A 17,027-nucleotide genomic window follows, 5' to 3' on the forward strand; every position below is an offset into this window, starting at 1 on the left:
GCGGAAATTATAAACCAAAATAACTAAGATAAAAGTAAATGACTGCGGATGCTGGAATCTGAAACAAAAACAGAAAATACTGGACAATCTCAGAAGGTCAGAAGGGAGCTAATGTTTCAAGTCTGGATGACTCTTTGTCAAAGCTTTGTCATCCAGACTCGAAATGTTAGCTCCCTTTTCTCTCCACAGATGCTGTCAGACCTGCTGAGATTGTCCAGTATTGTCTAAATTTACCAAACCATTATTGTAACTTTTACTTTAACTGGCATCAGAACCAACAGGAAAATGAAACTTCAATTTTTAAGTAATCGATACAACAAACCTGTATCTTACACAGCCACAAGCACCCCGCATCACTCCTGGAAGACATGTAGAATCATAGAATCCACAGTGCAGAAGGAGGCCATCCGGCCCATTGAGTCTGCACTGGCCCTTGGAAAGAACACCCCACCCAAGCCCCTGCCGCCACCACCCCCACAACCCCGCACACCGTTTCTGGACACCATGGGCAATTTAGCATGGTCAATCTACCTAACCTGCACAACCTTGGACTGTGGGAGGAAACCGGAGCACCCGGATGAAACCCCTGCAGACACTGGGAGAACGTGCAGACTCCGCACAGACAGTGCCCTAAGCCAGGTATCGAACCTGGGACCCTGGCGCTGTAAAGCAACTGTGCTACCGCGCTGCCCTGTAGCATTATGTAGCTATATAGTTCCACAATATGCTATTATTTATTTATGCTCGGCAGGTCAGGAATCCTATCCGACAACAGCTTTCACCTCTGGTTTCGCAGGTAGTTATTAATCAACAAAGCACTTCCACAAACTCTCTTTCCCTTGGATCCTGACAATTCTGATGGTGTCACTATCCAGAGTTACTTTTCAATCGATCAACCAACTACCTCGGTTCAGGGCAGCACGGTGGCCTAGTGGTTAGCACAACCGCCTCACGGCGCTGAGGTCCCAGGTTCGATCCTGGCTCTGGGTCACTGTCCGTGTGGAGTTTGCACATTCTCCCCGTGTCTGCGTGGGTTTCGCCCCCACAACCCAAAAATGTGCAGAGTAGGTGGATTGGCCACGCTAAAGTGCCCCTTAATTAGAAAAAATAATTGGGTACTCTAAATTTTTAAATTAAAAAAAAAACTACCTCGGTTCATGATTTGGCCATGTCTGGGAAAACATGCCGCTCTTTAACTTTTCTGAGATAGTCACGCAGTTTTCCAATTTCTGATTTTTTTTTTAGCCAGCTCACAAAGGAAATCCAAGAACTCTTGCCTCTTTTTCTATCGAACAGAAAAGCCCTGAGAGACTTCTCACAAGAATTCTCCATATTCTTCTTTATATCTATGCCTGCTTTTTCTTTGTGCCTGCATCTGAGCACTTTTACCCTCGCAGCTCCTCTGCTTGTAGCTCTTAATTGTGCCTGTAAAAGTCCTTTGTGTTTGCCAGCCACATGGCATCTTTCTCAATTTCCTTACATATCTAAGAAAATTGTAATTGATTTCTTTGCAATTGATGCAAATTCTGAAGTAACTTTCATATTGTCTTACAAAGAATTACAGATTCCACAGACATTTTGCAGAAGTTACAATTTTTTTCTTTCTGTGCTGTTTATGGATCAACAGCCCGCACTACGCATAAATGAATGTTTATGTTTTACTAAATATTAAATTCAGAGGTTCGGATGATGTAAAGAGTGTGATGGAATATTTGAGGGATTAATGTATTTTGAGCACCGAAGGTGTTGTGGCTGCTTTATTAATATTGTAGTTAGTTCATGTGGCTGATTTTATCCAGCTTCTGCCAGAGTCTTGTGGTTAATATCTTTTTAAAAATAAATTTAGATTACCCAATTATTTTTTCCAATTAAGGGGCAATTTAGCGGGCCAATCCACCTACTCTGCACATTTTTGGGTTGTGGGGGCGAAACCCACGCAGACACGGGGAGAATGTGCAAACTCCACACGGACAGTGACCCAGAGCCGGGATCGAACCTGGGACCTCAGCGCCGTGAGGCGGTTGTGCTAACCACTAGGCCACCGTGCTGCCCTTTGTGGTTAATATCTTGACAGAGTTTAGTAGGCATTCTATGATTAAAAGTGCAGTAACATACAAAAGGGAAATTGAGATAAGCTGATATATATTGTTAAAACACTAACTGCAAATGCCACCCAAACTTGTTTAAACATTGACTTTATTTTTGTCAGGACTTTTGTTTGGAAGAATGGAACAGTGTTCTGTTTTGGATACTCAAAATCAAAGGTCTTGTGTTGCCAGATGTAGAACAAATCCACTTTACCCCAACAATGTGGCCTCACCCTCCAGTCATGAGAGGTACTCTGTATTGCAGCACTGTTTACATATCCCACACCTGTCAACCTTCTGTCTCCATTAATTAACGCCAGATACTGTTCACATTTGTTTGTGGATTGTCATCCACTGGATTGCACCCAGATCAGTTTCATTTTAGTCACTCACAGCTGGAAGAGAAGAACACTCTTTCATTCCATCAGTTTGGCGTGGGTTCAAGGCCAGGCCAACCAAAGTATAAAAATAGTCTATGAGCTCATTGCACCTCCCAGCCATCTCCAATATTTTATTACAATGGCCTTGTTCGGAAAAGTTTGTGAAAAACCAATCCTTAAAAGCAGAGTGCAGGTAATGTTTGTGTGTGAAGTAGATTAAGCGAGTTGTGAACTTAACCATCAGTTTAATGAGAAACAGAACTCCCTGAGTCATGTCTCCATTATTGGCAACGGTTGACGCTGTACAACTTTTGAGAATTGGGTTAGCAGCATTGTTTTTCTATTGTATGCAATGTTAACCAAATATTGAGATATTAAGAATATTTTGTTTCTTTTCAGGTGATATTACTCAGAAGGGTTATGAAAAGAAAAAGGCCAAATTGCTGGCTCCATACATACCACAGACTGTAGGTAAGGCATTCAGGTTTCACACAATTGCTGACGAATGAAAATAAATTGGACAGTCTCAATCTTGGTGGCATTTGTTTAGTTGCCAGTGTCATTTCCCCCTCCTTAACTTGTCACCCATTTCTGTATGTCTCTCTGATCGCTCCTCTTGCCCGCTCTGAGCTCACCATGCCCATGCAACCCCCCCCCCTCTTGCTTTCCTGGCCATATTCTCACTAAACTACTGACTACCCAATCTTCTACTCTGCGGTTATCACTCCTCCTCCAAAGACCCAGCCATATTTTCTGTCCTTTCAATCTACTGCTCGTCTCTAACCTCTTTCCTCTGCAACATCTTTGAACTTGTTGCTTCCCAAATTCATGATCACCTCTCCAGCAGTTGTCATGTTTGAAGCTCTCCAATCCCCCTGCCATCATTCAGCTCCACTTTTTGCATTCTCCGATACAGTTAACCATACAATCGTCCTTCAGTGCATCTGCTCTGTTGCGCAGTTTAGTCGGATTGCCTTCGCCGCCTTCCACTTAGCTATCCAGTAGCTCATGAATCTCCTGTTATGGCTTCTTTTTCCACACCATTGCCAGTTGAGACCAAAAGGAACCAACTTTGGCCCTTCCTATTTCCCATCTTGCCCTTGAGGCCACATCATTTGAAGATATTTTTTTTAATTATAAATTTAGAGAACCCAATTAATTTTTTCCAATTAAGGGGCAATTTAGCGTGGCCAATCCACCTAGCCTGCACATCTTTGGGTTGTGGGGGCGAAACCCACGCAAACACGGGGGGGAATGTGCAAACTCCACATGGACAGTGACCCAGAGCCGGGATCGAACCTGGGACCTCTGCGCCGTGAGATTGTAGTGCAATCACTGCGCCACCATGCTGCCCTCTTCATTTGAAGATATGACATTGGGTTCCATTGGTACGCTAATGACACACCCAAATGTAATTCTCATAGAATCGTAGAATTTACAGTGCAGAAGGAGGCCATTCGGCCCCATCAATCTGCACCGGACTTTGGAAAGAGCATCCTACCCAAGTCCACACCTCCAACCTATCCCTGTAACCCAGTAACGCCGCCCAATCTTTTGTTTGGACACTAAGGATAATTAGCATGGCCAATCCACCTAACCTGCACATCTTTGGACTGTGGGAGGAAACGGGAGTACCCTGAGGAAACCCACGCAGACACACACGGGGGGGGGAGGGGGAGGAGGAGGAGAGAGAGAGAGACGGACGTGCAGACTCCGCACAGACCGTAACCCAAGCCTGGAATCGAACCTAGGACACTGGAGCTGTGAAGCAACAATGCTAACCACTGAGCTACCGTGCTGCCCACCATCTCTTTTGACCTTCTCACAGCCTCTATATTGTTAGGCTTCTTTGTCAAAGGCCAAAACCATTGTCTTCAGTCTATGCTACGAAGGCCACCAAATCTATCCCCTTCGTGACCACCTGCTCAGACCAAACTAGACAGTTCCCAGTCTCTTTGTCCTATTTTACCTGAGCTGAGCTCCAGTTCCACATCCTGTCCATTGCAACACCGCCATGTCTACGTCCATAATAAAAGACCATAAGATATGGCGGCACGTGGCGCAGTGGTTAGCATTGCTTCCTACGTAGCGATGAGGACCCAGGTTCGAATACTGACCCTGGGTCACTGTCCGTGTGGAGTTTGCACATTCTCCCCATGTCCTAGGTTCTAATTTCTCCACCCTATCTAGGCCTGCACTCCCTACCTCAATTTGCTGCTGAAATACTCATCAGTGCTTTCCAGACATGATCATTTCAATGGTTTCCTGGTCAACTTGGCATCTTTTACCCTTAGTAAACTTTACTTCATCCATCACTCCTGTACTTGCTGATGACTCTGGCTCCCGGTCCACTAAACACACAGATTAAAAAAATTCTCATATTCATGTGCACATCCCTCTGGGGTCTCATCCGACCCCACCCCGCCCGTGTAACCTCCTCCTAAAGTACAACTCTTTAAGAACTCTGCATACTGCTAACTATGCCATCTTTTTCACCCTCCCCTTCCAGTATTCCATTTTAGCTGTCTCAGTGCAAAGTTCATGAATTCTCTTACTAAAACTCTCCAGCTCCTCCTTTATGATGGTCTTTAAAACTTTTCTCTTTGACCAATGATTTAGCCTAGCTTCTCCACATTTGGCTTGGTATCCATTTCTGTCTTGAGAAACTTTACGGATGTGGCTAGAGACCCGTTGCTACATGGGAGATGCCATATTAATACCGGTTATTGTGTCTACTTTGTAATGTTTTCCCACTGACCATGTGAGGATGTAAATATAATGGGCTTTATATTCTGTTGGTGTTAATTCAGTCGCCAAAACAGACTTGAGAATTGAATAACAAATTGATGCGTGAACAAACAGTACAATGGTAATGCAGGAAATAAACAGAAGCGATCTTAACTCATCTCTGTAATGTGGCGGGGAAGTGCAAATGTTACATCAACACTTTAAAAAAAAACAACAATCGGATAGAATTGCATTTACCATATTGTGGGAAGGTGGGTGATTTTTGCAGCTCGCTTACCACGAGGTCTCCTTTACGATGACTCACAGCACCGATGAACTGAGTGTCTCTTACCTGGGGCGAAGGCTTTCTTTTAAAAATATATCTATTTTATTCCAAACATATTCAAAAATACAACACAAATCAATATATATCAATATTCACAATATATATTAATGATTTGGATGAGGAAACAAAATGTAACATCTCAAAATTTGCAGATGATACCAAGTTGGGTGGGAGGGTGAATTGTGACGAGGATGCAGGGATCCTACAACATGATCTGGACAGGTTGGGCGAGTGGGCAAATCGATGGCAGATGTAGTAAAATTTGGATAAGTGTGAGTTATCCACTTTGGAAGCAAAAACAGGAAGGCAGGACTACCTGAATGGTTGTAAATTGGGAGAGGGGAGTGTGCAGTGGGGCCTGGGTGTCCTTGTGCACCAGTCGCTGAAGGTAAGCGTGCAGGTGCAGCAGGCGGTAAAGAAGGCTGATGGTATGTTGGCCTTCATTGCAAGAGGTTTTGAGTATAGAAGCAGGGATGTGTTGCTGCAATTATACAGGGCCTTGGTGAGGCCTCACCTGGAGTATTGTGTGCAGTTTTGGTCTCCTTCTCTGAGGAAGGATGTTCTTGCTCTCGAGGGAGTGCAACGAAGGTTTACCAGACTGATTCCAGGGTGGCACGACTGTCATATGAGGAGAGATTGACTAGGTTGGGATTGTTCTCGCTGGCATTCAGAAGAATGAGGGGGGATCTCATAGAGACTTATAAAATTCTAACGGGACTAAACAGGGTAGATGCAGGGAAGATTTTACCAATGATGGATGTGTCCAGAGCCAGGGGTCACAGTCTGAGGATTCAGGGTAAATCATTTTGGACAGAGATAAGCAGACATTTCTTCACACAAAAGAGTGGTGAGCCTGTGGAATTCACCACCACAGGAAGTAGTTGATGCTAGAACTTTGAATATATTTGAGAGGCGGCTAGATATAGCACTTTGGGAGAATGGGATCAAAGGATATGGGGAGAAAGCAGGATTAGGCTATTGAGTTGGATGATCAGCATGATCGTGATGAATGGCTCGAAGGGCCAAAAGGCCACCTCCTGCTCCTATCTTCTATGTATCTAATAATATTCATAGCACCCCCACAATTCAGTTTGTGCGTTTTCCACCCCCTCCCACCATTTCACCCTCCCTCGCGACAAACAATTTCTCAAACATCATCATGAACAGACCCCACCAGGTCTCAAAACCCCCCCGATGATTCCCTCAACTCGAACTTTATCTTTTCCAGCCGAGGGAAGTTGTACAGGTCTCCCTCACACACGAGGACATCAAATTTACCCTGTGCATCACCTCACTCCACACTCCCTATCCTATCTTCCTCCCCTCCAACTCCTCTTCCCATTTATTCCTGATACTCACCATCTGTACTCCACCTTGTTCTCCCTGCCAACCACATATATCACCAATCCTGCCCTCCCCTTCTATATCCGGGAACAACAGCTGCTCCAACAGGGTATACTCCAGCAGCTTGGGAAACATTCTCCATTCCTTCTGCCCAAAGTCCCCCACTTGCATATATCTAAACTCACTTCCCTTTGGCAACTCCACCCTCTCCCGCAGCTCTTCCAGGTACAAATCCCTCACCAGCCCCACCTCCCTTCACTTCCTATACATGCCATTCATCTCCCCTGGCATAAACCCATGGTTCCCACACAACAGTGTCAGCACCAACATTCCCTCCATCCTAAAGTGTCTCCTCAGCTGGTTCTACATCCTAATCGTGGACTGTACCACCGGGCTCACCATGCCGCCGTCACCATCGCCCTCAGACTGGACCCCCTATAGGACTCCTCTTCCATTCTAACCCCTCCCCCTCCCACCACCGTCTCACTGTCTCCATTTTCACCACCCAGTAGTAATGCAGCAGGTTCAGGAGCGTCAGCCTCCCTTTCTGACTCTGCCTCTGTAGCAGGGCCCTCTTCACCCTCGGTATCTTCCCCGCCCACATAAACTCCGAAGTCGCTGCCTCCAATTTCCAGAAAACAGCCTTCGGGATAAAGATTGGGAGGGTCTGAAATACAGACAAGAACCATGGCAGCATATTCATCTTAACCAACTTGACGCTCCTGCCAGTGTCAGGTACAGTGTATACCACCTCCTCCACCAATGTTGCCAGGTTCCACTTGTGCCTCATCGCCGACTCCCCCTTCACCTGGACCCCCAAATATCTAAACCTATCTCTGGCGACCCTAAATGGCAATGCCCCCAGGTTGGCTCTCAGACCTGCCTCATTAACCGGCAACACTCATAAAGTTTAATTTGTATCCCGAAAAGGCCCCGAACCTTTCAAGTATGTCCATAATTCTCTCCATACTGTCCAGCGTGTCTGACGCAAACAGCATCAGGTCTTCCGTGTGTAGCGACACCTGTTGTTATCTACACCCACCTCACAATCCCCTGCCACTCCACTGTCCCCTTAAGAGCCATCGGCAAGGACTCTATTGCCAGCATGAACATCAGCAGCGACAATGGACACCCCTGCCTCGTTCCCCTGTGTAATCAAAGCTCCGCGAACTCATCTCGTTTGTCTGTACACTCGCCACCGGGACCACATACAACAGACGCACCCACGCCACAAACCTCGGGCCAAACCAAACCTTCCCAAGATCTCGAACAGGTATCTCAACTCCACCCGATCGAAAGCCTTATCCACATTCATAGAGACCACTACCCCCGGTACCCGCCCTGCCGACAGTCATAAAAGACTTTAATCATTATTGTCACAAGTAGGCTTACGTTAACACTGCAATCATGTTACTGTGAAAATCCCCCTAGTTACCACATTCTGGCACCTGTTCTGGAGGGAGAATTCGGAATGTCAAAATTACCAACAACACGTCTTTCATTACTTGTGGAAGGAAACCGTAGTATCCTGAGGAAACCCACACAGACACGGGGAGAATGTGCAGACTCCGCGCAGGAAGTGACCCAAGCCAGGAATCGAACCTAGGATCCTGAAGCAACAGTGCTAACCATTGTGCTGTCTTGCCGTAATCACATTTAACAGCCTCCTGATGTTCCTGGAGAGCTGCCTGCATTTTGCAAAACCTGTTTGGTCCTCAGTTACCACCCTACTACTCCCCCCACCCACACGGCCACTAATTTGGCCAACACTTTCACATCAGTGTTTAACAGTGAAATGGGCAAGCGTGGCACAGTGGTTAGCATTGCTGCCTACGGCGCTGAGGACCCAGGTTCGAATCCCGGCCCTGGGTCACTGTCTGTGTGGAGTTTGCACATTCTCCCAGTGTCTGCATGGGTTTCACCTCCACAACCCAAAGGATGTGCAGGTAGGTGGATTGGCCACACTAAATTGCCCCTTAATTGGAAAAAAAATAATTGGGTATTCCCTAAATTAAAAAAAAACAGTGGAATGGGCCGACATCACGAACACTGAAGCTGGTCCTTCCCTTCTTCGGGATTAACGTAATTGCCGCCTGTGTCGGTGTCTCCGGCAGCTCCTTCTCCAGCACCTCGCTAAACATCCCCAGCAAATGGGGTGCCAACTCCGCCGTAAATTCCTTGTGGAACTCCATCGAGTAGCCGTCTTGCCCCGGGACTATCCACGACTTCATCCCCCTTATGCTATCGATCACCTCCCTCAGCCCCAACGGCTCTTCCAGCATCTGCTTCCTCTTTTCACCCAACCTTGGGAACTCTAGCCCATCCAAAAACCGTCCCATATCTCCTTCCTCGGCCCTGTACAGCTTCTCATAATACTCCCTAAATGCCTCGTTTATCCTCCCTGGCTCTGACGCTACCATCTCCTTCCCTGTCTGCACCCTCAGAATTTCCCTGGATATGGCTTGCCTCCGTAGCTGGTGGTCTGGCATGCGGGTCGTCCTCCCTCCGTATTCCTACTGCGCCCCTCCCCTGCACTGTCCGTAGCTGCCCCACTGCCTTGCCCATCGTCAGCCTCTCAAACTGCCCCGTAACCTTTTTTCTCTCCGCCAATCGCTCCTTGGCGGGAGCTCTTGAATATTTCCTGTCCACCTCGACCTTGGCCGTGTTAAATTTGGTGCGCATCTTTGCCAGTTCCGCGCCAATGTCTTGATAAATTAGGACCTGGTTCCCCTCTCATTCGCAGTTCTGCTACTCCCTGTCCCAACACAGGATCATTTTCTTCTCCACAAATTTATGGAGCCTCACAATCCCCTGCACTTAGCTTCTGCCTTAGGGACCTGTGTGCCCTATCCATCTCTGGGGCCTTGTCCAGTAACCCATCCACCACCAGTCCTGCCAGCATCCTCAAAACATATCTTTTTAAAAATAAATTGAGTATCCAATTCATTTTTTCCAATTAAGGGGCAATTTAACGTGGCCAATCCACCTACCCTGCACATTTTTGGATTGCGGGGGTGAAACCCACGCAGACACGGGGAGAATGTGCAAACTCCACACAGACAGTGACCCAGGGCCGGGATCGAACCTGGGACCTCGCCGCCGCAAGGCATCAGTGCTAACCACTGTGCCACCACGATGCCCTCTGAAAACATATCTTGAGGCACTTGTACCTTCCACGCTCTCCGGCAGGCTAACAAAATGTAGGTTCTGCCTGCTGGACCTGTTCTGCCCCTCGACGACTTTCAAAGATCCCCCAGGATCTCTACCACCGCATCCAACGACACACCTGATCTCGATAATCAGGCAGCACCTTCTCCAACTCCTGTATCTACGACTCCGTGCCTCGAGGCACTTCTTCACTCGCTCTATCGATCCTCTCAGGGATGCTACTGCTCCTTCAATGGCCTTTTTCTAATTAAAAATTTTTTTGAGTACCCAATTCGTGCCTTTCCAATTAAGGGGCAATTTAGCGTGGCCAATCCACCTACCCTGCACATCTTTGGGTTGTGGGGGTGAGACCCTTGTAGACATGGGGAGAATGTGCAACCTTCAATGGCTTTTGGCCAGTCCTCGTGTATCTCCTTTGGTTCCTGGTAGAACACTTCTCTGATGAATACCATTAACTGCTCCATCTGGGGCTTTCCCACTTTTAAAAAATTTTAGCGTACCCAATTCATTTTTTCCAATTAAGGGGCAATTTAGCATGTCCAATCCACCTACACTGCACATCTTTGGGTTGTGGGGGTGAAACCCACGCAAACACGGGGAGAATGTGCAATCACTGCATCACCGTGCTGCCCTTTGCTTTCCCACATGTGATCCTTTCCCCTCTGCCATCTTCACAGTTGTTGCTGTGCCACAGATCTCCAGTTCTTTGACCAGCTCCTTAACTGTTTTTGCTGTGCTGGTAGCCAGTAGACATGCCATTCATGGGGGGAACTTACTTCTTCTCCACACCTTCTGTTACACTTTCCTGCTGAAATTACCCCACTTTCGGGGTAAAAAAGAGCTCAAATCAACGCCTTCAATAAGGAGCTGCCCTGTGCTCGACCAGTCACTCCATAGCTGCCATCGGAATTGGTGGAAGGTTTTCTACGTGATTTTTGATTTGCTCCTCTCTACCTTTGAATTGTTTCCTGTATTGTGAGTATCATTCACAAAATCTGCTGCTGGAGATTACCATAATCCTTGTGAGTCCAAACAGTCTGGAAAGAATTGTTCTGGACTTGTTGGAAGTAAAATGACTCTCTTCAGATGTGGACTAAACAGGCTTGCTCTGTGAATGGTTTTCCATATGATAGCCTTCATTGGATGGCTCGTTTGTTTTGATAGGGTACCAGCCAACTTAAATATATATTGCCTTTGTTCTGAAGCCTTCCAGCAAGAAGGGACGAGCTGTCCAATCAAGCTTGTGCCACACAATGATGGCTGCAGTGTCATGAGTCAACACTTCTGTGCCATCTCCATTCCAGCACGTCCTGCCGCAACCACGTAACTCGGGGGAGGGGGGCAAAAATTGCTCAAAAGCCTCTCTGACCCCTTCAAGTGATCTAAAGTGATCAAGAGCTCACGTGAAACAAATGTTAAAAGGGGCAATTGAGTGTGGCCAATCCACCTCGCCTGCACATCTTTGAGAACGTGCAAACTCCACATGGACAGTGGCCCTGGGCTGGGATTGTTCTGCCCCTGTCTCTCATTTCCTTGAATGCTCTCTGCGTGTTTTGGGATTCTTCTTGCATTAAATATACAGCTGAAAGTTGTCATTGTCACAGCTCAGATCATTTAAGGGCCATTTAATCTTGCTTTAGTTGTTGGTAAACTGCTGAAACTGTAATATAGGATTAAATTGTAATGCAGGATTGAATTACTAAATAATTGGTGCAACATGAATCAGTCAGTACATGTTTCTCCACGATGCTCAGCCAACCACAGAATCTTTTGAGAAATGGAGGGAATAATTGAAAGAAATGGAGTGGGTGTTGCAGAATATTTTTAAATTGCCCAAATTATTGCACATGTAATTAAATGGATGTTGGCGTGGGACGAGTTGGCGGGAAGAAAGCAGAAGATAGCAGTTTCGGCACACTTCTTGGGCTGGAAAATTAATAGTTTTCTGGAGAATCATAGAATTTACAGTGCAAAAGGAGGCAATTCAGCCCAGCGGGTCCACACCTGCCCTTCAAAAGAGCACCCTACTGGGCAGCGTGGTGGTTAACACTGCTGCCTACGGCGCTGAGGACCCGGGTTCGATCCTGATCCCAGGCCACTGTCCGTGTGGAGTTTGCACGTTCTCCCCATGTCTGTGTGGGTTTCACCCCCGCAACCCAAAGATGTGCAGGTTAGGTGGATTGGCCACATTAAATTGTCCCTTAATTGGGAAAAAAATAATTGGGTAATCTAAATTCATGTTATGATGTGGAGATGCCGGTGTTGGACTGGGGTGAGCACAGTAAGAAGTCTTACAACACCAGGTTAAAGTCCAACATGTTTGTTTCAAACAGTAGCTTTCGGAGCACTGCTCCCTCCTCGGATGAATGAAGAGGTATATTCTGAAACATATATATAATATATATATATATATAGACAAATTCAATGATGCCAGACAATGCTTAGAATGCGAGCATTTGCAGGTAATTAAGTCTTTACAGATCCAGTGATAGGGGTAACCCCAGGTTAAAGAAGTGTGAATTGTCTCAAGCCAGGACAGTTGGTAGGATTTCGCAAGCCCAGGCCAGATGGTGGGGGATGAATGTAATGCGACATGAATCCCAGGTCCCGGTTGAGGCCGACTCATGTGTGCGGAACTTGGCTATAAGTCCCGGTTGAGGCCGCACACATGAGTGTGGATCTAAGGGCAGCACGGTAGCATTGTGGATAGCACAATTGCTTCACAGCTCCAGGGTCCCAGGTTTGATTCCGGCTTGGATCACTCTGTGCGGAGTCTGCACATCCTCCCCGTGTGTGCGTGGGTTTCCTCCGGGTGCTCCGGTTTCCTCCCACAGTCCAAAGATGTGCAGGTTAGGTGGATTGGCCATGATAAATTGCCCTTGGGTGTCCAAAATTTCCCTTAGTGTTGGGTGGGGTTACTGGGTTATGGGGATAGGGTGGAGGTGTTGACATTGGGTAGGGCGCTCTTTCCAAGAGCCGGTGCGGACTCGATGGGCCGAGTGGCCTCCTTCTGCACTGTAAATTCTATGAATTACCAAAAGGACGTGGATCCTCCTTGTGGACGATAATCGAATAGTAGAATGGGAAGAGATTACTGATGTGTGAAGTGATGGAAGTGATGTTGGAAGCAGGGTTAGTTCTGACTCGATGGACCGAATAGGCTCCTTCTGCACTGTAGGGAACCTATGTAGCAGGTAAGATATAATTTGACTGATAATGTTTCGAAATGACAGTGAGCTGTGGTTTGCAGACAATAGGGCAACAAAGAGAGATGAGGCTGCATAAATTATACAATCATAGAATCTACGGCACGGAGACAGGCTCTTCGGCCCAAACTGGTCCATGCCAACCAAAAAACCCATCTAAGCTAACCCCAATTGCCGGCATTTGGCCCATATCCCCCTCAACCTTTCCTATCATGTATCTGTCTAAATGCCGTTTAAATGTTGTTAATGTCCCTGCCTCAACCACTTCTTCCAGCAGCTCATTCCACATACGCACCACCCTCTTTACGCAGAGGGTGGTGGGTGCCTGGAATGTATTGCCGGCAAAGGTGGTAGAGGTGGGCACGATAGTGTCATTAAAGATGTATCTAGACAGATGCATGAATGGGCAGGGAGCAGAGGGATACAGATCCTTAGAAAATAGGCGACAGTTTTAGATAGAGGATCTGGATCGGCACAGGCTTGGCGGGCCGAAGGGCCTGTTCCTGTGCTGTAATTTTTCTTTGTTCTTTGTCCCTCTGTTCCAGAATACTCCCATACTCCCTAAGGTCCTACCATTCTTTTTTTTTAAATATAAATTTAGTGTACCCAATTCTTTACTTCAGATTAAGAGACAATTTTATCGTGGCCAATCCAACTGCTCTGCGCATCTTTGGATGTGGAGTGAAACCCACGCAGACCCTCTCTTCATAGCACGTGGAGAATGTGGTGCCGGAATCGAACCCGGGTCCTCGGCGCCATGAGGCAGCAATGCTAACCACTGCCCCACCGTGCCGCCCCCAAGGTCCTACCATTCACCGTGAAAGTCCTACCTTGATTTGACTTTCCAAAAATGCAACTCCATTGAACTCCATTGCCATTTCTCGGTCCACTCCCCAGCTGATCAAGATCCTGCTGCAATTTAAAAAAAAAAAAAAATTAGTGTACCCAATTCATTTTTCCAATTAAGGAGCAATTTAGTGTGGCCAATCCACCTAGCCTGCACATCTTTGGGTTGTGGGGGCGAAACCCACGCAAACACGGGGAGAATGTGCAAACTCCTCACGGACAGTGACGTGGAGCCGGGATTGAACCTGGGACCTTGGTGCCGTGAGACCGCAGTGCTAACCCACTGCGCCACCGTGCTGCCCTTGCTGCAATTTTTGATAACCTTTCTCACTGTCTACAGTACCACCTATCTTTGTGTCATCTGCAAACTTACTGATCATGCCGTGTACATTCTCATCCAAATTGTTGATATCGATAACATACAGCAATGGGCCCAAAACTGACCCCTGAGCTACACCCCTAGTCACAGGCCTCCAGTCCGACCAGGCATCCTTCCACCATTACCCTCTACTTCCTACCATCAAGCCAATTTTATATCCAATGTGCCAGCTCCCCCTGGATTCCATGTGATCTAATCTTCCAGAGCAGCCTGCCATGTGGAACTTTATCAAAGGCCTTACTGACGTCCATATCGACTACTTCTACTGTCCTGCCATCATCAACCTTCCTGCTATCTTCATCAAAGAACTCTAACAAATTTGTAAGGCATGACCTCCCATGGTTTTTCTTTGCAGCCTTTCTTAAATAAGGGCACAGCATTTGTTACCCTCCAGTTTTCTCAGATATCTCAGCCAGGGCTCCCGCAATATATTCTCTCCCCTCACGTGTGTTCTTGGATATGCGTGGACAGGGCCAGGAGGTTATCCACCGTCATACATTTTAATACTTATATTAAATGCAAATAAAAATCTTGAATTTCTACTGAGAGAAAAAGCACGAGCAACGATTTATCGTTTAACTGCCATAAAAGGTATTAGTTAAGATACTGTTGTTTATTGTTTTCGGAAATCTTATTTAGGAGCAGTGTCAAAGCTGCACGGTTAATTCTTGAAAGTTTTTCCGGTAATGAGGTTACAATTATGAAGGGTGACTAGAGACTGGGGCATTTTTTTAAAGTTAAATTTTAGATTACCCAATTATTTTTTCCAATTATGGGGCAATTTAGCGTGGCCAATCCACCTACTCTGCACATTTTTTTTGTTTGGGTTGTGGGGGCGAAACCCACGCAGACACGGGGAGAATGTGCAAACTCCACACGGACAGTGTCCCAGAGCCGGGATGGAACCTGGGACCTCAGTGCCGTGGGGCAGTTGTGCTAACCACTAGGCCACCGTGCTGCCCTGACTGGGGCATTTTTAACATGAGCCGAGAAGGCTAAGGGGTTACCTGACAAAACATTAGGACAATGGCGATCTGGTCCACTTGATCCAAATTTTGCAATGGTGACGTAACTCAGCATTGATTATTATCGCTCACTCATGCTGAATGCTGTTTACATCAACGAGCAGCACGGTAGCACAGTGGTTAGCACTGTGGCTTCACAGCACCAGGGTCTCTGGTTGGATTCCCGGCTTGGGTCACTGTGTGTGGAGGTTGCACTTTCTCCACCGTGTCTGCGTGGGTTTCCTCCAGGTGCTCCGGTTTCCTCCCACAAGTCCCAAAAGATGTGCTATTAGTAACTTGGACATTCTGAATTCTCCCTCTGTGTACCCGAACAGACGCCGGAATGTGGCGACTGGAGTCTTTTCACAGTACCTTCATTGCAGTGTTAATGTAAGCCTACTTGTGACAATAAAGATTATTAATTAAACGTGTGCATAAAAGCTTTGAAATCCCAAAGTAGCTGTTGATGATTCCGCGCTCCTCCACAGGGTGCACTGTTGAGCCCCATTCCAACCACTAACCACCAGAGTGCAATCCTAACCACCAGAGTGCAATCCTAATCAATCCAGAAGGTCAGAAAATCTTAATGCTGCAGAAAGCCTGGAGGAATATAGAGTGTACAGAGGTGAAGAAAAAAAGGAAATTTGTAAAACAAAGAGAGGATATGAAAAAAATATTGATTGGTAAATTCAAAGAAAATGCAAAGATGTTTTAGCGTATTAAGAACAAGAAAATAGCTAAGGGAAGGGTAGGGCCTATCAGATATGTAACTTGTGCATTGATGCTGAAGATGTGGGCAGAATTCTGTGAATACTTTGTCTCTGTCTCTCAAGAAGAGGGATGACGCAGGCATTCTCGTTAAAGAGGAGTGTGAAATGTTAGATACAATAAACTTAATGGGAGAGGAAGTACAAGAGGGACATCCTCTAAGGTGGTTCAATAACCAGGATCAGATGGTTTGTATCACAGAATCCTCACTCTATACAGATGAAGGCTGGTTTAGCACAGTGGGCTAAGACAGCTGGCTTGTAATGCAGAACAAGCCCAGCAGCGCGGGTTCAATTCCTGTTCCAGCTTCCCCGAACAGGCAACAGAATGTAGCGACTACTGTGGCTTTCACAGTAACTTCATTGAAGTCTACTTGTGACAATGGCTATTATTATTATTATTATTACGTGCCAGAGGATTGGAGGTCTGCGAGCATTGTACCATTGTTTACAAAAGTGAGTGAGGGATAGGCCATTATAGGCTGACTTCAGTGGCAGGCAAATTATTGGAATCCATTCTGAGAGACGTATAAACCGTCACTTCAAAAGGCATGGACTGATCCGGGATAGTCACCATGGTTTTGTTAGGGGAGAACATGTCTTACTGAATTGAATTTTTTGAGGAAAGAACGCAGAGGATTGATGAGGGTAACGTAGTGGATGTTGTGTATATGGATTTTAGTCAAGTGTTTGACAAGGTCCCACATGGCAGACAAGTCAGAAAAGTGAAATCCCACGGGATTCAGGGAAATGTGGCAAATTGGATCCAAAAT

At 46.4% G+C, this 17,027-nt stretch overlaps 1 protein-coding gene across 3 annotated transcripts in view; it reads left to right on the top strand.

Annotated features, from left to right (window-relative positions):
• The window catches only part of LOC119959312 (disco-interacting protein 2 homolog A-like), a 304,446-nt gene that overhangs the window by 96,961 nt on the left and 190,458 nt on the right, over positions 1-17,027 (top strand). For all 3 annotated transcript variants that reach the window (XM_038787623.1, XM_038787632.1, XM_038787638.1), the window contains exon 2: positions 2,867-2,938. In XM_038787623.1, the coding sequence (XP_038643551.1) occupies positions 2,867-2,938 (72 nt within the window). The remainder of the gene's footprint in view (positions 1-2,866; positions 2,939-17,027) is intronic.

Source organism: Scyliorhinus canicula, chromosome 2 (genome assembly GCF_902713615.1).
Source record: "Scyliorhinus canicula chromosome 2, sScyCan1.1, whole genome shotgun sequence".
Classification (NCBI taxonomy): Eukaryota; Metazoa; Chordata; class Chondrichthyes; order Carcharhiniformes; family Scyliorhinidae; genus Scyliorhinus; species Scyliorhinus canicula.